At 35.7% G+C, this 21834-nt stretch overlaps 2 protein-coding genes and 2 long non-coding RNA genes across 4 annotated transcripts; 1 reads left to right on the top strand and 3 right to left on the bottom strand.

Annotated features, from left to right (window-relative positions):
- The first annotated feature begins 1785 nt into the window (after positions 1–1785).
- Positions 1786–10285, top strand: LOC110759678 (Trimeric LpxA-like enzyme). The gene is made up of 15 exons (XM_021961771.2): positions 1786–2118; positions 2597–2827; positions 3224–3538; positions 4288–4395; positions 4525–4714; positions 4838–5100; positions 5843–5972; positions 6691–6770; positions 7588–7839; positions 7929–8005; positions 8380–8471; positions 8897–8979; positions 9160–9228; positions 9468–9593; positions 10007–10285. The coding sequence occupies exons 1-15, from the start codon at positions 1984–1986 to the stop codon at positions 10064–10066; spliced, it is 2211 nt and encodes a 736-aa protein (XP_021817463.1). The 5' UTR covers positions 1786–1983; the 3' UTR covers positions 10067–10285.
- A 259-nt stretch (positions 10286–10544) lies between these two features.
- On the bottom strand, positions 10545–14127 carry LOC110759776 (uncharacterized). Its single transcript, XR_002527174.2, has 3 exons — positions 13859–14127; positions 12803–13651; positions 10545–10890 (listed from the first exon to the last, which is right to left on the bottom strand). It is a non-coding gene; the product is annotated as an uncharacterized LOC110759776 (long non-coding RNA).
- A 427-nt stretch (positions 14128–14554) lies between these two features.
- Positions 14555–16039, bottom strand: LOC148293462 (uncharacterized). Its single transcript, XM_088255744.1, has 2 exons — positions 15401–16039; positions 14555–14905 (listed from the first exon to the last, which is right to left on the bottom strand). Exons 1-2 carry the CDS (start codon positions 16037–16039, stop codon positions 14555–14557), a joined length of 990 nt encoding a protein of 329 aa, XP_088111870.1.
- Positions 16040–20082: 4043 nt separating this feature from the next.
- Positions 20083–21503, bottom strand: LOC110759630 (uncharacterized). The gene is made up of 2 exons (XR_002527150.2): positions 20985–21503; positions 20083–20546 (listed from the first exon to the last, which is right to left on the bottom strand). It is a non-coding gene; the product is annotated as an uncharacterized LOC110759630 (long non-coding RNA).
- Between the last annotated feature and the right edge of the window lie 331 nt (positions 21504–21834).

Below are 21834 nucleotides of genomic sequence, written 5' to 3'. Positions count from 1 at the left end.
AATCATAGTCTATGCCATTATGTTATCATTTTTCAAAATCTATAAATGATTGGTGATTTCAAACCGCAACCATTTTATTTTTTGTTTTTCACATTTAAGGTTATTTGAAAAATGTACTAATGTAGATTCATCCAAAAAATTATGTATTATGTAGGTTCATATATTTCGCAAAACAAATTGATAAAAATAAAAGGGAAGATATTACCATTAACAAAATGTTAAATTTTTGTAATTAATAATATTGGGAAATTATTGCAAGAAAAAGATACCACACAATTGCTTTATGGTGCATGCACGTGTTGCCAGTGGATTGGTAATTAGTACCATTCGGCGTGGGGCAGAGAGCTTTCCACTCACAGGACCACACCTGGCCTCTTTCCATGATAAATCTAACTTAATTGACGCTGACGGCTTTGACTCTTAATGCAAATAATCACGGAACTAAACCCTTTTTATAATAAAAAGTTGTCTTCATTTTTGCCTTTTGTTCTTACTTTTTAAAATTACAAATCTGCCCCAACTTATTAAAGATTGTATCCACAATTCGATTCCATACTACTCTCTGCTACTGCTTGTGTTGGGACAAAAATATAACTGTACTTCTGTTTTGTGCTGTCCTTCGTCTTGCTAATGACGTTAATAAATTCAGACCCCTCCAAAAAAAAAAAATTATGTTAAGAGGTTGAGAGGCTTGTCCTTCCACGTGTTATTGGGTATAAAATGTGGGCAAGTTGGACAACTTTTAGATATGAGTAATGCTATTTAGACACACAATATTAACCACTTTAACTGACCGCCTTATGTGGCAATTGATGTGTCATGCCATGTCAATTAATGAATATTGACATGAGGCCACTTACTAGGAACGCTAGGATTTTTTAATTTGTTTTTTTATAAAACTAACTACTAAATTTATATGTAGTCATCGACAAACTAAAATTACTTTAATTAAATGATTTAATATATATTTTTTGTATAATGATGTGAAAGTTAAAAATGTATGAATTTGCACATGTCAAACTATATAATAATTATTTTATCATGCATCACATCTTAATTCGCAGGCCACAAACAACCAGCCAACAATCTCTGAAAAGTCTCACGGGCAGCTTGAGGTGACTCCAAGATCTGGACAACATACGATCATAATGCAAACAAATAAATTTTGAATCTTAGAGCAAATATATATTAAAAGAACAAAGTTTAACAATTTCATTTCGATGGGCATCATTTAACATTAATTGCCATTTATTAGCACAGACCAAAGACTTCAAGCAAAGGAAAAGTACAAAAATATGGAAAAACAGAGTATTTTTAAAATACTAATGATAGATGTTTCTTGTTTCCTTCTTATTTTAATGAGCAAGTTATAGATGTTTATGGCGATTTTGATGGGCCATATTCCTTGGATAAATCATTAATAATTGAGATTGAATTCTTGATACATAGAGCATGAAGTTGGAGAAACAACATACATATTCAAATTTTTTATTTATATAAATCAAGTCATATTCTAAATTAATCTAATGTATCAGGAGAGCGAGATCGAACTCAAGTGCAAAGAGGCGGATGCGCAGGATGAAAGATATAAGATATTGCTCAATGGGCTTTAGTTCAGCTGGATATGTTGATGAGCAGATCCGGCCCAATTCTTCCCCCGATAACTAAGCCCAAAAGTTTTTTACATGCTGGGTCTGCGGTTTAGCCTAAAGCCCGAGGCAGAGGTTTTTAAAAAGTTTGGACAATTAATTTGTTAGTTCGTTAAATTTAGACGTGGCTGTCCCTTAATGGCTGGACAATCTCACGGCGAACGCCGTCACCGCATAGGAAACGGACCCCCATACTACAGTCGAATAGGCTTCACAAGCTCTCTCTCTCTCTCGGTTGCGCAGTGGGTTTTGATTAGGGTTTTTCTAAATTAACCCCCTCAATTCTCTGTTCTTCGTGGAATTTATCGAGATTCATCTGAAGAAGACGAAGACAATGGGCACGCAGAAAAAAGGTGCATCTAGGGGTTCAGAGGACCCTGTGGAATTGGCACGTGTCCCTTTGCAGGCCATCCTCTTAGCTGATAGTTTTACTACCAAATTCCGACCCATCACCCTCGAACGCCCCAAAGTATCTCTCTCTCTATCTCTCATTATGTATATATATATATATATATTTATATATGCATGTATATACATATATGTGATGTCTATGTATGTGTGTGTTTGTGTATACTTGTTCATGAATGTGCATATGTATATGTATATAATGCTGTTTTGTTGTAATGGATACATGGGCTTTCGGAAAATTTGCGCCCAACTTTTTTTGTTTTGTTTTATGTGATGATTTTGGAAATTCTCAACTAAACATATGTTTATCTGGCTATTGGGCTAGTATAAATGGAAGTTTTTGTTTTTTTTTGTTCAAAACCATAAAATTGATAATTGTCAAGCTCGGAAAACGAAGAAAGGCATTATGAATGGATTTTTCTTCGGAATTTTTGTTTAATTATGAACTTTTAGGTAGTGAAATTGGTAATGACACAAACCTATGAATTTATGTAGTCTATGCGAATTGCCATGTTTATTGTTTGTCTTTGCTGATGAAGGTGCTGTTGCCATTGGTTAATGTCCCGATGATCAATTACACCTTAGCGTGGCTCGAGTCTGCTGGCATTGAGGAGGTTTTTGTTTTTTGCTGTGCTCATTCTAAACAAGTGATTGATTATTTGGAGAGTTCCGAGTGGTTTGCTCAACCAAACTTCACAGTCACAACGATTGAGTCACATAACTCTGTTAGTGCTGGAGATGCTCTTCGCTTGATTTATGAGCGCAACGTGGTATGCTCATATCTCACCTTATTCTTTGTATGATTATTTGGAAATATGCTTACAATTAGGCCCATATTCTTCATTTTGAGAGATGATCAATATACCCATGATGTTTTTAACTTTGAAAAATGTTATGCTTGGGACATTTTATTTATTCTCAAATAAAATTTCCCCCTTTCTATGCATTTAAAATGACGTTACCAGATTAGGTCACTGATTCTCAATATGGAACTTGAGTTAATCAGCTCTCTCTCAAATTTTCCGATTATGCAGTAGAATGTAAGGTTTTTAAGGGTTTTAGTATCCACTCTTTTTGCAGTTGATCTTATAATTGTATCTTCATCGGATTATTTTAAACATATTCCATTCAGTAACTTTTTCATCGTTTTTCTCTTTCCTCTGAAGATAAATGGAGATTTTGTCCTAATTAGCGGGGATACGGTGAGCAACATGTCGCTTACTCAGGTGCTTCAAGAACATAAAGAGAGAAGAAAAAAAGATAGTAATGCTGTGATGACAGTAGTTATAAAACGGTCAAAGCCTTCTCAGATCACTCACCAATCTCGACTTGGCACTGATGAGCTGTTTATGGCAATAGATCCTAATACAAAGCAGCTTTTATATTATGAGGACAAGGCAGACCATGCAAAAGGATCTATATATCTGGATAAGTTGTTGCTCGCTGATAACCCTTCAATTACTCTACATAATGACAAGCAGGTAACATCTCAAGGCCTTCCCTTTAAACTCCAGACTAGTTTTGATTCTTAATTAATCTTTATAGAAAAGTCAGCTTGTTCTTTTTGTTCTGATCCTCAACAAGTCTTAATTGTTCTAATGACATCTGAACTAAATCTCATACATTTAACCTCTATAAGTATGGGTATGGATGGAGCCTGATTGCTTCTGCAATTAACAGAATTGAACAATGAAGCACCCCAGTAGGTTTATTTAATTCATCAGTTCACCTATATATGGATATTATATTAAGCATGTCTCCAATTGGAAGCTGTTGTGATCAATACTCTAGTTTTTGGTTCATATGTTTCCACTACTCTTGAACCACCAATTGTAGCTTGAAGTTAAGGGTTTCGGTCCTGTAATTTAGGGCTTATCCCTGAAAGATTTATTTATTTTTTTAATTTTAAAAGAAGTCTCTGGGGTAGAAATGGGTTTAGTCCATCGATCTAATAAAATCAAGAGGCTGTTTTATTTTCTCGGGGCAATGTGGCTGACGATGCTTCTGGTGGTTCATAGTCTATGTGTGGGTGTGGTGTGTCACATCAATCCTAAGAAAGAATTCTATCAATATGTGACAAGTTTGTGATTCCAGATGCTTCAGCTTCTTCTCTCTAGATAATCCTCTTTCTTGCACAATTACTATTTACAATTTTATTTTGTGTAATTCACTTGAATTATTGCATGAGTCTATTTTTCTGTACTCCGACCCACTTTTTTTTTGTCTGCAGGATTGCCATATTGACATATGCTCTCCTGAAGTCCTCAGCCTTTTCACAGACAATTTTGATTATCAACATCTACGCCGTCATTTTCTGAAGGGATTGCTTGTTGACGATGTATGTCTCTTTTAAATATGTTTTTTATTCTCCCACAAAATATGTTTGTTCCTGTCAATCTGGGCACATTTATCTCTGTGTTTGTTCTTTACCTTGCAATTCTTCTAAGGGAACCACCTATCCGTTCAGATTATGGGTTACAAAATATTCACACACGAAATTCACTCGAGTTATGCGGCTAGGATTGACAACTTCCGAAGCTATGATACAATTAGTAAGGACATAATTCAGAGATGGACTTATCCTTTGGTGCCAGATGTGAAGTTTTTTGGGAACTCTTCAATAAAACTGGAAAGACAGGGGATGTATCGAGCATCAGGTAATTTTGTTATCTTGATCCATGACAGAGATGGACTTACCCATTGTCTGCTAGTTGGAAAATTTACCGGTTTTCTTTTTTCTATCTCATTATGTGTGATTTGATAAACTAGCTACTCTTCAGAAATAGGGCAATCACGCTCTGCACAGATTGGTCCTTTTACAGTCATTGGGAGTGGCACAAAGATTGGGAACACCACTAAAATTTCAAATTCTGTTATTGGGGAAGGGTGCTCTATTGGATCAAATGTTTCCATAGAAGGTTCCTATATATGGGATAATGTCACCATTGAAGATGGCTGCAAGCTAAGGCATGCTATAGTATGTGATGGAGTGATAGTGAAGTCCGGAGCAGTCTTGGAACCTGGTGTTGTTTTGTCCTTCAAGGTACATGCCAGTAAATCCTGTTATAGCACTATTTGGAACTGCCAGATGTTAGTTCTTCTGTCTTATCAATTATAATGCTCCAAAACATAACTGAACAAAAACACCAAGCAGTTTACTGGCCCAAAGATATTTGGAATCTGAATCTTTGTTACAATGTTATATATTAATTTTAAGGTGTAAAGTAGTAGTACTGATAAGATTTTCAGAAGTATATTGATTTTGAAGTTTGAAAATCGAAAGATTGATAACTTATACATCCATGATGTTAATATTGTGCCCCTATTATCTTTTGTAAATTCCATGTTTAAATCTCTTTTTTGGTGTGCAGTATGCATTGCTCCCTGTGAATACCTATATTTCTCATTTTACTGCTATTATGAAACTGCACCTTTCATATGTTACATGCCCATTAGAGGGCTTTATGCTTAAAGACTTAAAAGAGGAGGCACCCTATACACTTTAGGCAGACCTCTAGAAAACAATCCTTTTGGACATACATGCTTTTCTTGCTTAGGTTCAGCCTTGTATGTGCACTGGTATTTATGATGTCATCCAAAATTAGTCTTACAAACACATTGGGAAATATGAATCTTGGCATGCTCAAATTGAGTCTCATATATGTTTGTCCTTGTACATTGATCTTTGCTTTTTGTATGAGTTTGTAAGAGGCAGATACATTTTGCTTGTGGTTTTCTGATGTCTGTTAGATTTTAATGTGCTTTTGACATTGTTTACCCTCCAGGTTGTTGTAGGGCAACAGTTTATTGTCCCTTCATACTCAAAGGTATCTCTACTTCAGCAGCCAACTAAGCAAGACAGTGACGAAGAGCTGGAGTATGCTGACAATAGCGGTGGGATTGCAGAAATTTCATGTAACTCTTTCACATTTGTCCCTAAGCTTCATGTTTGGTCTTGTTGAGTTCTGCTATGTGCAAAAGCATGGACTTAGCCTGTGTGATATCTTTAGGGAATCTCCATTTTATTTATCCTATTGCTGGTCTTTAGGTACTGTAGGTGAATAGGCTGTAAACTTTTTGGAATAGGATAGTTTCTTTGAGGTGAACATGGAAATTATTGTCACATCAAGCAATTGAATGAAAAAGAAATTGTAATAGGATGATATGACTAGATTACTTATTCTTTTGTATGGTTGACTGTGATTATTGGTTTTAATAACTTTTCAAGAAATGTCTCATAGCGGGAATGCTACCATGCTTTGCCAATAGGTTTCTGGGACATGTCAGCCAAAATGCAGACGTGTAAATGAATTGCTATTTGCTTTATTGAAATAGTATTTCAAATTAAGGATCTTGAGGGAGACATGGGGCTTTAGTCTTTGTTGGGAAAATTACTCCACAAATAATCAATTTTTATTGTCCATATGACTATTGTTCTGATGAAGTTTGAATTGTTTTTCAACTTTTGTTTGTCTAGACATAGCTAGTGTATCTTGCATTCATACTTTGTTAGGGACAGCTGTTAAGTATCTTTAAGCTTATTTAATTCCTTTTGTTTATACAAATTATCGATGTAAGAGATGTAATTTCTTTCCCAGTGATATTTGCCCTTATTATCAGTTGTTCGATGCAGCTATCACACATACAGTGGGTAAACTAAATGGGGAAATAACAAACCAACCATTTGAGACACAATGTTGGCCTACATCCGAGGTTAGCTCATACCTATCAAGTTTGGTTCTCTGCTGTCCTTCATTCATCAAATAAAATTTGAAGTATTTCTTTTTAATCACTTATTTTATAAATTTCTTTCCCACATGTCAGACAATCTTGATTTGTCTTGTATTCATTAACTCAAAATGCATAATTTGTAGAATACGTGCATACAGCTAAGCTTGTTGGGGCAGAATCTCAAATTCCTCTAAGACTAGTAATTAAAAGAAAAAACTGCCCCAGATGCATTGCCCATTACTATGGGTATTTTTCAGGTTAGGGGAAAGGTTATGATAATGGTGTGGAGGGTTATGGTGCTAGAAAGGGAAGAAAGTGTCAAATTGGAATTTAACTTTAAAATCAGGGGTGCTGTCTGAGAACAAGCCTTCTTTTTACTTAATTTTCTATGCTTTATCTTGGACTACTAGGGTGATGCAAATTAACAATATTGGCATGATTTGGGCTTCAGCATATGTTAGTACGGCTGGAACTGAAATGAAGAGAAGGGAAAAGGTTGGGGGGAGAAACAATGATCATTGACTTGAACAAGCATCTGAAAGAAATCGATGAATACTGTTTGCATTCACCATGTGCAGTACCCATTCCTTTTTTTTTTTTTTTGCTACATAAACTTGTACAGTTCTCTTTATAGTAATCATGCTCATGCAATTATGAGCTACAACATTGTTTAAGTTCTATATTTTCCTCTTGTAAGTAATGAGAAGACTGAGCCTCACAAGCAATAATCTGATATTTATTGAGTGTACTGCTGCTTCAATCTTGACATTCTCTGATACCAGTTTCTATTGTTGATCAGCTTGGTACTGGTGGGGCTGGTTATGTTTGGTCAATTTGTGAAGGAGGCCATGATGAGGAGTGGAGGCATTCAGTTGCTCCCATTCCTGCAGACAAACTTTCTGAAGCAATACATGCTGCAGATGATGATTTGGAGCTTACTCAAGATGGCAGATCCCTCCCACCTTCAGGAGAGTTAAAACCTGATTCTAATGATTCTGAATATGATGATGATGGAGAGTCTAGAGATGATTCTATCTACTTTGAGAAAGAGGTGAACAATGTCAACTGGAATGCTGATAGTAAAATACAATATGGTACAAAATCAAAACTGAACCTCAACAATTTTATTGTCATCTGCAGGTCGAAGCAACCTTTCTAAGAGCTGTGCATGAAAATATAACAGTAGACCATGTCATCTTAGAAGTGAATTCACTAAGGTACTCTTTTGGTTTTCTTTTAGGGATCTATCAATTACTTCGTGTGTATTGCACCTCTTATTTTTATTTTTCTCAAGGTTTTTCAAAATGGTCAATTTCTGTTGAGGTTCAAGTTTTAGGTGCAGACATGCATCTCATGCAGCGGAGTTAACTTATATTTGAATCTTTTAGTTAAACCATGCATGATTACTTGCTTTTATTGAATGCCTTCAATGCTTACATGCCCATTTGACTGTGTATTTTGATCTTCATCAACAGTCCTTTGAAGATATATCTGCCAACCATATAAAATATTTTTGATATTTCTGTTAAGATGATGCTTTAGTGTGTATTATTTGGTGATTGATGCTTGTCATTTTGTTTTTCCATTGAAGGTTGTCATACAACAAGGTAGCTGCAGACTGTGCTGGAGGTTTATTTTATTCACTGATGAAATTGGCATTAGAAACTCCACATGATTCAGCAAGTAAATCTTCCTGAACTTGCTATTCTCTTCCCAATGTGTATATTCTGTTTTCATTTAAAAAACTTTATTTTTTGGTGATTGGAAACCTGTGTTAGTAATAAACTTTGTGAAATATGCTTATATTTTTCATGTTTAACAATTGGTATTGTCCTCAAAAGTAAAAAGCAATACTGAAAGTTGTAAAAAAAAATTTGGGATGGTTTTCGCTATTTCATAGGTTAAGATCGCATTGGGTAATTCATGCATGCATACACGAAGTGGGCAAGGTTTCATAAGTCTATTTTACAGCATCCCTGTCATAATTGTACAATTACACTGTAATCTTTGTCAAGCTGCAGTGTAGATGTTATTTTCATATTACTAAAGTTGTATGTCTTTCTTCTTGACATATGGTTTTAACAAAATGATGCTTGTTCAATTCTTAGGTGAATTGGTTCAAGCTACTACTAATGTACTTGCAAAATGGAAAAAACTGCTGAAGTATTACCTAGCAGAAATAGATGAGGAGGTTTGTATTTGAATCCTTTTCATTAATACTTGTAGATATTATGTGTACTGTTCTAGAGTTAACATAATGCTGGACACCTAGATCCCTTAGTTTTGATGGCTGCTAATCGATTCCAATTTTTCCTATGTAAAATTGTGAATGCTTATGTCTTGTATTGAATTACTTGTTCTGTACTTTCAGATTGAGGTAATACTTAAACTTGAAGAAATTTGCGAGTCCACTAAGGAATTTGCCCCTGTGTTTGATAAGGTATGTCTACCTACGTAGTTTATAATCATATGTAAAACTTGATACCACAATTCTATGCTCATATTTAGGATGTAAAAGATCAGAGAAATGCAGTTGTTTCGAATTCTGTAATTCTTCTGTTCCTTTGATAAATAGTGTATATTTTTCTGCTGAGTGCTTTGCCAGCCTTTCTTTCTTAAGCAAGTTGTAAAGTTGACAAGTTTGATTTATCTTCTGACCGTTGCAATTTTCTTTTACAGATATTGTATCAACTGTATGACCTAGAAGTTATACAAGAAGAAGCTATTCTAAGGTGGGATGATGAGAAGAAAGATGCTGATGAATCAGATAAAGTTTTTGTTAAGCAGGCGGAAAAGTTTATTCAAGTAAGTGCTATTATTTAACTTATTTTTTGGGTCATTCGACAGGGAGGGGGAGGGGGGCATTATTTAATTTATTTTTCAGTAGTATGTTTATTACCTTATCTGATCGTTAAATGTTCATTATAACATATACACACACTGCCATTGCACGATTGGAATAAAAAAAAATTCATTTCCCATTTGCAATTGCATGCTAGGGGCTGAGCTTTTAAGCTTGCTAGTGTTGTCCATTCATGCAATATAAGAATAGTTTGCAATTTGGGTTAACTTAAATACTGGAAAGAAAAAGAAGTCAGGCTGATATTTCTGGCAACCAAAATTGATGACAAGTACCAATAGCGGTTTTCTCCAGTTAAATTTCGTATGATGTTAGCCTTGTTTCACAACAGTTGCATCTTGTATGTCTTATGTCTCAGTGGTTGAGAGAGGCATCCGAAGAAGAAGAAGAAGAAGAAGAAGAAAATGATGAAGAATAGGAAGCAATTGATTCTTCGTAAGTCCGGTTTGGCAGCGGATGCTTTTAACAAAGCAGGACCCAACAGCGAAGAATTGTGTTCTCTGATGATGTTGTATGATAGAACGGGAAGGGCTTTGTCCATAGGCTCCAAAAATGCGTTTTACAAATTTTCATGCACTTACATGTGTGTAATTTTTCACAGAAATCAATAGTAACAATTTTGTGCTTTTTTCCTTTTTGTCCTAGGATATTTTTGAAGGGTGTGATATTGTTATGCTAAAAATGAGAAATGTTATATCTGAAAAAAATAAAATAAAAAAGGAGAGATGTTATATCTGATAAAAATAAAAGAGAGAAATGTTATATGATTATTCATTCACAGTTTTAAACGGTCAAAATTACGTCGTTTTGGGGTTCATAATCATCTCTCTAATACAAACCCAAGTCCTAGATATTAAATACCATAACAGTAGAAAGAAAAAACAACAACAATGGTATAAAGAAAACCCTAGAGATTATAATAAAGCAACGACTTGTTTACACACAGAATAAGCATAAAATAGGGCAAACAGTGAAATACCAAGGAAACGATTGTTTCAACAAATTAATACAACCCCTTGCCAAATTTGAAGTAGGTAGCTACTAGCTAGGTTGATATATGGAGTTGCATTGCATACATAGACATAAAATGTACTCGTGATCGATATATCACACACGTGATCTTTCTACCAAGGAGGGGGAGGTCCAGGGGGCCCGCCAGGTGGGCCAGGGGGTCCAGGTGGCCCACCAAACACAGGTCCACAGCAGTTCTCAAATATGCAACAGCAGCACAAGAGATAGAAACTGCCAACATAAACAAAAAGAATTGTGATCGTGTTGGAAACGATCAAATGGTGAATTATATTAGGGAGTTTCACTAAAATACCCAAAATGGGGGCTGAAATTATAAAAATACCCAACACCCAAAACACTTTATAAACATACCCAAAACTCATCATTACACACACTCAAAACCCATTTATAAACATACCCAAAACTCATCATTACACGCATACCCAAAACCCATTTTGGGTATGTTTCTATGTTTAAATAGTGCTTGGGTATTTTTATAAATACATGTCTAGGATTGGGTATTTTTATAAATATCTAATTATATTATGGCCAAAAGTCACTTTTGGTTCCTCTAGTTTGACACTTCAACTACTTTTAATCTTGTAGTTTCAATTTCGTCAATTTTGCTATTGTAGTTTCATTTTTGTAGCAATTAAAGGACAATCTTATTTTCTGTCAAATTATTATTAACTTCTGCTATCTATTCAGGGGTATTTTGGTCCTAGAAAGCCACGACAGCCTCCCAAGGCCGCCCCAACTCCAGCACATATTACAAATGGAGCCGATGAGGAAGAAATAGGAAATGGAGAAGAAGAAATAGAGGAAGCGATGTTGTTGAGATGCAGAAACATGGATTAGAGAAGTAGATGCAGTTTCATCAAGCTTTATCACGTTTTGGCCCTTTCTTCCTTTTACCTAGAGAAACACTTCCTTGAAGCATCATTATAGATTTCTCTCTCACCACTAATACTTGGTGTTACTTTTCATGCGTGATTCAATATTGCCTTTTCAGACGAACAAGCAATCTGTCGATCTATTGGGTGCACTTGCATATATGAAACTTGTACATTATTAACTCCCTTGATCAAATGTGTTTGGATGACAACATTCTGTCTTCATTTTATAGGCAAACATGCTAGCTGTCTTCATCTTCATCAATGTGAATGTGAGTCATTTTCTAGTTGTCTCAGACGCCCAAATTTCAAACCATTTTTCTTTTTCTTTTTCTTTTTCTTTTTTCTTAGTTTGATTTCATCTTTTAGCTTCCACCCACCTTCCAAAATTTCAAAACCATTTTTCTTTTTCTTTTTCTAGCTTCTCTACTTGCTTGCTTCTACCTTGTGCCTTTGTTGGAGTTGGGGCGGCCTTGGAGGCTGTGGTGTCGGTCATTGAAGGGTGAGGTGATGTGGCTAGCTGGGGTTGGGTTGGGTTGGGTTGGGGGGGACTATTCTTGAGTGTTGGTTGGTTGGGGAGGGGATGCAAGTTTGGACCAAAATACCCCTTAATAGATAACAAAACAAAAGTTAGAATAATTTGATAGAAATTAGAATTGTCCTTAAATTGTTACAATTATGAAACTACAATGACAAAATTGACGAAATTAAAACTACACAGTCAAAAGTGGTTGAAGTGTCAAAGGGACCAAAAGTGACTTTTGGCCTTGTATTATCTTACAACAACCACCACCTTGAGATTTAAAATTACAATTAATTTTGAATATAATTAATGTAAAAAACATCTAATGTCTATAACTCTATAAATGAAGAAGGGGAGTTTACAGAAATTTTCAACAACCCATAAATAAATTTGGAATATTTGTTTACTAAAAACTTCAATTTAATATTATGAAGGTAAAAAACCTAATCTATTCACGAAAATTTAAAGCAAAAAAACACACTTATTAATACAGAGATATAGATATATCTGGATGTATAGTTATCCCTTCCTCCATTTTTTCACACAACATCCCCCCATCATTTCTTTTATTTATTTATCATTTGTTTATTTGGGTTCTTTTTATTTAACAAAAGTACTTGCACGTGAGTTAAAAGAGCTAGTAGTATTATGTTATGAATATAAAAAGATAAGAGAGCATTTTAGCAAGAATGGGAACCAAGATTTACAGTACTAGTACTCAACTCACCATGAAGAAAAAAGCCTGAAAATTCCATCACAACAGAAAGCACAGCAGCCACATGGCCCTGGCGGCCCTGGAGGTCCTCCCGGTGGTGGTTCCCAACCCGGCATCTCTCTCTCTCTCTCTCTCTCTCTAATTCACTAGAAGTGCATATTTTTATAAAGTTGCATTGCAGGGAAGGGAAGAGGGTTCGGAATTAATGGAATGTATAAGCAGTTTCTAGAGTTAGGCCTTTATTTATTTATTGGAGTGAGAGTGACTGGTAGGTAAGGAAAGGTAAGTACAGAACCCACCGGCCACCCCCACCAAAATGAATATGTAACCTTTAAATGATTATTAAAAGAAATGATCATTTAGCTTAATAGCTTTAGGTTAGGAAGAGATATATATGTTGTTTCATGAATCGTAATGGGAAAAAAAGGGAGAGATTTTATTTAATTGTCATGGATGGTGGATCATCTGGTAAACAAAGGTTACAAAATACATAATATTAATACTAATTAATTCTGCTCAAAAAACAAAAAATAAATGAAAAAGAAATTGCAAAATAAACACAAATATGGACTAAAATAGGGAGAATATTGAGTTGCAGGTTGGAAAAACAGCAGCAACATGCCAACATGTCTCACTTGTTATTACATCATATATATATATATTGAACTTGAAATTCAACATTATGCAGAAGAAGATCACAGGCAGCAGCAGCCAGCTCATATTCAAAAGCGAGGGGGCCCGCCAGGTCCACCACCGGGTCCACCAGGTCCACCACCGGGCCCACCAGGTCCACCAAATCCCCCACCAAACATGGGTCCACAGCAGCTCTCCAACAGGCAGCAGCAGCACAGGAAATAAGCACTGCACAGTCAGTGCACACCATATATATACACAATAAAGTTAGAATAATAATAATAATAATTAGGAAATTACCTTCATAAATGAGAAGAAAAAAAGAAAAATTGAAACAAGCATGCAGCAGATGCAGCTACATTTTCTATTAACTTATAATTTGGGAGGGCAATTACATGAATAAAATATTATAAAAAGCCAAAGTGATGAACTCACCAAGATGATATAAGGCGGCATATACCGCCTAAGCAACCAAAGCCCGGTGGGCCTCCTCCCGGTCCAGGTGGCGGCATCTCTCTCTCTCCTCTTCTGTTTGTCTCTTAATCAAGCAAAGCACTCTGGTGATATCGCTTCCTTTTTCTCTCGCTGAAAATGCAATGTAGCTTGCTTGGTAGTATCTAATGAGATTGATGTAGCTCTTGTTTATTTATAGGTTCATACTTTGAGAGAGAGAGAGAGAGAGAGAGAGAGAGAGAGAGAGAGCTTAATGGCTAAGTATTAATTGATTCTTGATATTTCTAACTACTTTTCTTATATATAATATAACCAACTGTTCAGACATAAACCTAACATTCAAACCCTCCCCTTTTCAGCATACACACGCAAAAAGTAATGTTTATATGCCGAGTTCAGACATACACAGTACATTAATTATGTGATTTCATCATCGAAACAAACACCTCATTTCTTTTCTTAGGCCCTAATTCAAAGACTTCGATGGACTGACCATTTTTTGTTTGTTTGGTCGACACATGCATATACATACAGGGACGGACCCAGGATTTCAAAATGGCATGGGCTAAATTTACCTTACGTACAAACATATTGAAAACTCAACGGTACAAGTAAATTTCATTGATAACAAAAAAATATATGGGGGGGACATAATGAGCCTTACCCCTTAAATAGCACTTATATAAGTTGCACCCTTCGAGTCTTCACAGCATTAAAATCACCAATTATTGATTCATTATCTATATTATCAGCTAATTCTCTTTCAATATGAAGTAGCATACAATCAGCAAGAAACTCATCACCTATCTTATTCCGAAGTCGATTTTTAATAAGTCTCATACATGAAAATGCTCGTTCTGTTGTTGCTGTAGACACAGGAAGAGTTAGCACCAAACGAATCAATTTGTCAATCAAGTAGTATGTTTCTGCTAATTTTGTCTCAATTAAGCGCTCAAGTAATATAGGGATGGAATCAATATTCTTGAAGGCTTGAATGCGATCCATATCAATCTTATAAAATCCCAATTGCTGATTTAAAGCATGCAACTCAGTTGTAGTGAAATCTAAGGGGTAAAATTTCTCAGCAACACTGCATATATCATCAATGTTAAATCGCTTGAAAGCATCACGAGGATCTAATGCTGAGCTAAGAGAAAGGAGTTCCACAGTCCCATCTGGAAATCTAGTATTTAACTCCCCCAACTGATAATCTATTACCTCATTGAATATATCAATATGATAATAATGCTCAACTGTGATACAATCTCTTTGTTGACAAGAACGACGAGTGCCTATTGTATGACGGACACCCATATCAGGCATATTAATATCATGTTCTTCACAAAATGATTGCACACTCTGTATAAAATCATTCCAACCATTATTTCTCAACTCATCAAGCTCCATTTTTGTACTTGCAACCAAATTCAAAGCCTTTACAATGTCTTGAGATTTTCTTTGAAGTTCTTGACAAAGAAAATCAGTGAATCTCATAGTTTTGTCCAACAATTTCAAGGCAAAAACAAAGTCAAAAGATAACATAGATATTTTAATACCTTCTGCTTCGCCACGAAATTGTGAGGTAGGTCCATTATGACTGATATCTGTTAGAAGTGTCTTGGTTGCACCAAATAAATCAATCAAACTCCTAATAGAATTAAAATGTGACCCCCAACGAGTACTTCCAGGTCGTTGCAAACAACGAATTTGATTAGCCCCTTTAGCTGTCCCAAGTCTTCCAGCAGCTAGTAATTCTTCAATTTCAGCTTGTTGGGTTAATTTTAACTCAGAATGGAGTTTGGCAGAAGCACCAACAAAATTCACAATGTTATTCAACATTGAAAAAAATCTCCAAACGAGTCCTACCTCTTTAGCTGCACCATTTAAAGCTAATTGAAGACGATGAGCAAAGCAGTGTATATAATATGCATATGGACAATCTTTGAGAAATAATGCTTGTAAGCCACTCCATTCACCACGCATATTGCTAGCACCATCATATCCTTGACCACGCATATTGCTCACTAAAAGATTATGCTTGCCAAGAACTTTACAAATATCACTTTTAAGAGTTGGGGAGTTAGTATCATGAACACTCACAATATCAAAAAACCTTTCTTGAATATGCCCATCACAACCAACAAACCTTATGATAATAGCCATTTGTTCCTTCTTAGAGTCGTCTAGTGCTTCATCAACAAGAATACAAAATTTCCCATCTTCCCCAATTTCATCGCGTATCCTTTTTCTCACTTTGGTAGAATAGATACTTAGGATCTCCTTTTGTATCTTATTTGAAATATATTGGGCATTCAAGGGAGCATTTTGTAACACAACTTTTTCAATGTTTACATTCATTCTTGCAAAAGCCTTCACCAACTCAATGAAATTGCCTCGATTAGAGGAGTCATAAGATTCATCATCACCTCTAAAAGCCATTCCTTGATTTGCTAAATACCTAATCGCCTCTATTGTGGTTGTAAGCCTCAACCGGTTGTTTGCAACTTCTTGTGGGGTTTGCACTACTTTGTCAATATGGTGAGACGGGTTTTTTAAATCCATCCACTTTTGCATAGCAAAATGATGTGGTGAATTTATATTGCCTATATGAATAAGGAAAACACACTCTTTTCCACCAACTCTTCTCCAACTTCTAAATCCCTCTACAGTGAATGCCTTATGTAAGTGATCAATGTCAAAAAGAAAGCATGGAAAGCAAAACACTTTGTCTTTATGAACACTATACTCAAGCCAATGGTATTGCTTATACCAACTACCAACAAATCGACGCTTTTGTTTCCCTTCTAAGTGTGATGGAAATTCCTTTAATTGTGGTTGACATGGTCCTAAATATATGCTCTTCGAACATTATCACGTTCATTAGGTGGATATGTGTCTATTTGAGGACGTAATCCGGGATCACGCTCGAGAGAATTGGTATTAACTTCTTGATGAGACTCGACTCTTACGTTTTCATCTTCAATTCTTTGAGGTTGAGAAGGAGGTTGCTCCTCACATATTGGAGGAGACAGAGAAGGACCCGAAGGCATGCTAGTTGATGATTCATCATTGTTTCTCTTAAAAAAATCTTGAATAGTCCTTGATCTCTTAACATTACGATGTTGACCCGACATTATAAAGTATAACCTATTGAATAATATATAGAAGATGTAAACATATAGACCAACAAAAATTTCAATAAAAACATTACATACTTAAATAGTTAAATATCGAATTAAAATCCCCAATTGACAATTCATACAAGCAAGCAAGAACACCAAGATAAAAAAAACTAATTGATAAACCTTAATTGTAAATCCCTAATTGATACTTCATAAACCCTAAATAATCCCCAAAATTTCAAAAGAAAAGAAGAAGAAGAAGAAAGGAAAATTACCTTAGTTTGCTTTAATTAAGTCTGAGGAGAGAGGGAATGTTTGTGGGAGTCTAATGTGTTTTCACGTAGGGTGTGGGGTTTAATTCTTTTTATTTATTTGTTGGCTTGGTCAGCCAATCCTAGTGGGATTAGTAATATTTTATTTGGGTGGATAGCCTTATCCTAATGGGAATAGTTAATAATATTTATTTAGATGACCTAGACTAGAGTATTAATTTAGCTTAAATAAAAAACAAGTTACCTGGGCTTTAGCCCAGGTTAGCGTGCTAGTGGGTTCGTCCCTGTATACATAGTCTGTTTGGATCAGATGACCGACTGACAAACGTACGGTACGTGTTTTGACTTTTGACAAGGTGTTTTGTCATAATCCGTGTGTTTATCTTTGGTATTTTTTGGGTAAATAATGGTAGTTGTTTATATGAGAATGCGAAAGTGAAAAACGATTCCTGAGTCACTTAGCTTGATTGTATCAAAAATTCAGATTTTTCTACCAAGCGGTTATTTTCTGGAAATAAAATAAAGGAGCAATGCGCGGTGCTGAAATAACGACGTTTTGGGCTTTTATTGCATTTTTGGAGCCCAAGATGACCTCAGATGGGTTCGTGGCCTTCTGGAAAAGTGTTCATAACGTTTCTATATTTAAAACAAGCTATCTTGGGCCGGATTTAGAGGAGGTTTGAGGCCAAAACGTGGCTGGGCAGATTGTGGGCAGATTCTCCCAATCCAATTTGGACTTTATATCCCAGTATTATTTTATTTAACCTAGTTTCCTTGTGAGGATTGGGCAGCTGGGTTTTAGGAGGTATTTAAGTTCTTTTTCACAGCAATTTTTGGACCTCTCTTTTGGCTTTTGAACATGACATTGTGGGTTAGGGTTTTTGAAGAACTTCTACTTCAAGGTGTTTTTATTCTTATTCATTCGAATGATATTTTCTTAGATTTTAGTTATGAATATGCGTAACTAATTCTATTTTGCTAAGGTGAAGCCTTGAACCTTAGCATGAATATGTAATTTTTATTTAATTGCTTATGATTGATTGCATGCATACTTTGAATTGTTAATCACTGTTTAAAACTATCTAATTGTCTTAATGCCTGATCACCATTAGGATATTTAGAAAAGTAATTGGGTGCAATTTTGGTTGGAAGGTTCCCTGAAATTGACGCTAACTTCTTGTGATTAATAATTGTAATTTCACTTAAGATGAACACCACTTCTTAAGGGTTGCATGGTTTTTCAAAGTGTTTTCACAAAACTTAATAAGTCTTTCATGTTCATATTTGATCCGAACGTCCGGATAGGTTGCATGTTAGATATACGTTCTATGTTGGAGGTTCCAAGTATAATATAAATTAGGAAAACCTAACCTTTAAAGTGGCATGTGCAGATCATAAGTAATTGGTAAAAATTCATAGGATTGCTAGGTGATTGTGAAACCCTAGTGCTTTTATAAATTGGATCATAAAACTCTTTTATTTGATCAAATTTGTTTTTAATCAACATTCGTAGTTTTTAGACAATTTCAGAATCATCCTTCTTAGCCCTTAATTTTAAGTAGTTAATTAGAGATTGTTTTTACATTAATTACTAAATAGTCCTTGAGGAAAACGACCTTGTATGAGCATCTATACTACAATAGCCTTATATTCTTGCAAGTATTTTATGTGATTTTAACCTGATTTGCATGGATGATAAAAATCGTATCACCAATATTCTCTCACTTGTTATTACATCACGTATATATTGAGCTTGAAACTCAACATTATGCAGAAGATCACATTCAAAAGCCAGGTCCACCACCACCGGGCCCACCAGGACCCCCACCCCTTGGTCCACAGCAGCTCTCAAACAGGAAGCAGCAGCACATGAAATAAGCAATTAAATTAGAATTAATCAGGGAATTAATTACCATACATATGTATAAATTTATGCAATTAAATTAGAATTAATAAGGGAATTAATTACCTTAAAAATAAAGGAAAAAAAATCGAACCAAGCATGCAGCAGATGCAGCTACATTTTGATTACTTTGCATTGTCTGTTAACTTATAATTTGGGAGAGCAATTACAATTTATATGAATAAAATATTTTAAAAATACAAAGTGAACTCACCAAGATGATAGAAAGCGGCCTGTACCGCTACAGAGGCCGCCACCAAAGCAACCAAAGCCCGGCCCTTCTGGCTGTCCCCATGGTGGAGGCATCTCTCTCTCTCTCTTCTCTTTCTCTCTCTTAACCAAGCAAAGCACTTTGGTGATATCGCTTCCTTTCTCTCGCTCAAAATACAATGTACGTAGGTTTGGTAGTGTCTAATGAGATTCTAGTATATATATATATATATAGGGCCAAGTATTGATTCTTGATATTTCTAACGAGAGGTTGACAATAAATAGGGACCCAGGGAGGGGGCTGTTGTTGTTTCACACTTTTTTTCTTCCTGTTTTTCATAAGGTACGTAAGGCATTACAGTGAAAACTCCGGCATTGATTAAGGCTAGCAGAAGTCGTTGGCCACCCGAAACTCACTGACAGTGTGTCATCTACTTCTCTTATATATAACCAACTGTTGAGACATAAACCTAACATTCAAAACTGCATTTGTTTCAAATTATCCGAACCACTCGTTTTGGCACTGCTACTATAATCTGTTTGAATCAGATGACCGACTGACAACCTTAATGTTGTGATCGTTTTGATTTCAACATTCTGCGGTCAACACTCAACATCATGATCAATGTTAGATTTGTTTCTTGGGATTCATTTCAACATCTAATTTAAATAAAACAGAAAATTGTTGCAAATCGATGATGAGCTAAATGAATATATTTTATTTTATTCCGAATGGTATATAGAGAGATGCTGATTAAAAAGCCTCTGGCAAACTCAAATGACAGACAAACAGACAGACAGACACAGTGACTAATAAAACTCAGCCATGACCATGACTCTCTCACTCACTCCTGACTCTCAGAGATTGATCACATTACAATGCGATATATATATATATATATTGTTACATTACAATTAACTGATAAGATAACCCAATTATATATGGCTAAGCAAGCAGCTGCCTTGCCAATGCCATGCCATGAATCCATTATCCATGCATCATTCATTTCATTATTCATGGCGGGGGTGGTGGTCCAGGTGGCCCTGGTGGGCCAGGGGGTCCCACAGGTCCTGGTGGGCCAGGAGGTCCCAGAGGCCCTGGTGGTGATGGCCCACCACCAAAGCAGTCTTGTAACAGCCAGCAGCAGCACAGAAAACTCAGACTGCAACCAACCAAAACGACGAACTCCCATAAAAACAAAACAAATATACGAGCAAATAAATAATTGTAAGGAAACAAAAAAAGGAAGGCATCAGCTAGGAACAGGGGATGAATGATTCTTATGGATTTTTTTTATTTTAAATGGATAACACAAAAGTAAGGAAAATAGAGAAGACAATGAATCATACGAAGAAATTATTGGTTTGGATACAAGGAAATGTTTTAAGTATAATACACAGCATATATCTGTGGATCAAGAAAACAAAAGCACTAGCTCACACCAGGGTTTGATATTTCTTGTGTTTTTTTCTCAAATTACGCCGCATTAATTATATATTGTTTTTTTCTCATCATTTTCCAAATGTATGCAGTGATTCTAATAAAGAGGAGAGAGAAGTGATTCAGAACATCAGACAAACAAAGCTGCAAGTTGACATACCATGAACCTATGACATCACAAAAGCCACCGAAGAGAGGAGGCAGACCAGGTCCTGGCGGACCAGGGCCGCCCAAACCAGGCGGTCCGGGTGGTCCTCTGGGTCTCATTGGTAGCTGCTCTAGGCCACTACGATCACCTTCTCCACCATACCAAATAAAGTCTTAGAATAAGATTTGTGCCAGTGCAGGTGTGGCAACTGTGCTGTGTGCTCTGGAAACCGTACAAGCTTTTAGAAGGCTGATGGGGGTTGGTTTAGACTAAAAACAACAGCTGGACTATGTTCGCATAGCTTAACTATATATGTGTGTAATATTATTCACATTGATTGGGCCATATGATATCCCTCCAGTTCTAACCTTTTTACTTTTTCCTTTTTCCTTTTCATCTAACACATTTCACCTACCATTCCTTCCAGCTACCATTAAAAAAAGGGAGTTTCACTAAAATACCCAAAATGGGGGCTGAAATTATAAAAATACCCAACACCCAAAACACTTTATAAACATACCCAAAACTCATCATTACACACTCAAAACCCATTTATAAACATACCCAAAACCCATCATTACACACATACCCAAAACCCATTTTGGATATGTTTCTATGTTTAAATAGTACTTGGGTATTTTTATAAATACATGTCTAGGATTGGGTATTTTTATAAATATCTATTAAAAAAATGAAGCATCTCCCATTCAATTACATACCCTATAGTCCACTCTGCTTAGAAAGGGTGTAACATGAATCATGATCATATTATTATTAAGCGTGACAGTATTTCAGTAACAATGCCATACAATAATTAATTTTTTACTGACCACGAACATATATGATCCCGAAACCAACCAAC

The sequence above is a fragment of the Prunus avium genome, chromosome 6, assembly GCF_965620075.1.
Source record: "Prunus avium chromosome 6, drPruAviu1.hap1.1, whole genome shotgun sequence".
Classification (NCBI taxonomy): domain Eukaryota; kingdom Viridiplantae; phylum Streptophyta; class Magnoliopsida; order Rosales; family Rosaceae; genus Prunus; species Prunus avium.
Note: the sequence above shows the minus strand (reverse complement) of the source record. Positions and strands in the feature narration are given on the sequence as shown.

Bases quoted from the DNA above. Each gene is read 5' to 3' on its own strand.
- LOC148293462 (XM_088255744.1), bottom strand. From the start codon at position 16,039: ATGGCTATTATCATAAGGTTTGTTGGTTGTGATGGGCATATTCAAGAA. The intron at 14,906-15,400 runs GTTTTTGCCTTG...GCTTTAAATCAG, and splicing joins CTATGTTATCTTTTGACTTT to CAATTGGGATTTTATAAGAT.
- LOC110759678 (XM_021961771.2), top strand. From the start codon at position 1,984: ATGGGCACGCAGAAAAAAGGTGCATCTAGGGGTTCAGAGGACCCTGTG. The intron at 6,771-7,587 runs GTTAGCTCATAC...ATTGTTGATCAG, and splicing joins AATGTTGGCCTACATCCGAG to CTTGGTACTGGTGGGGCTGG. The intron at 9,594-10,006 runs GTAAGTGCTATT...CTTATGTCTCAG, and splicing joins AGGCGGAAAAGTTTATTCAA to TGGTTGAGAGAGGCATCCGA.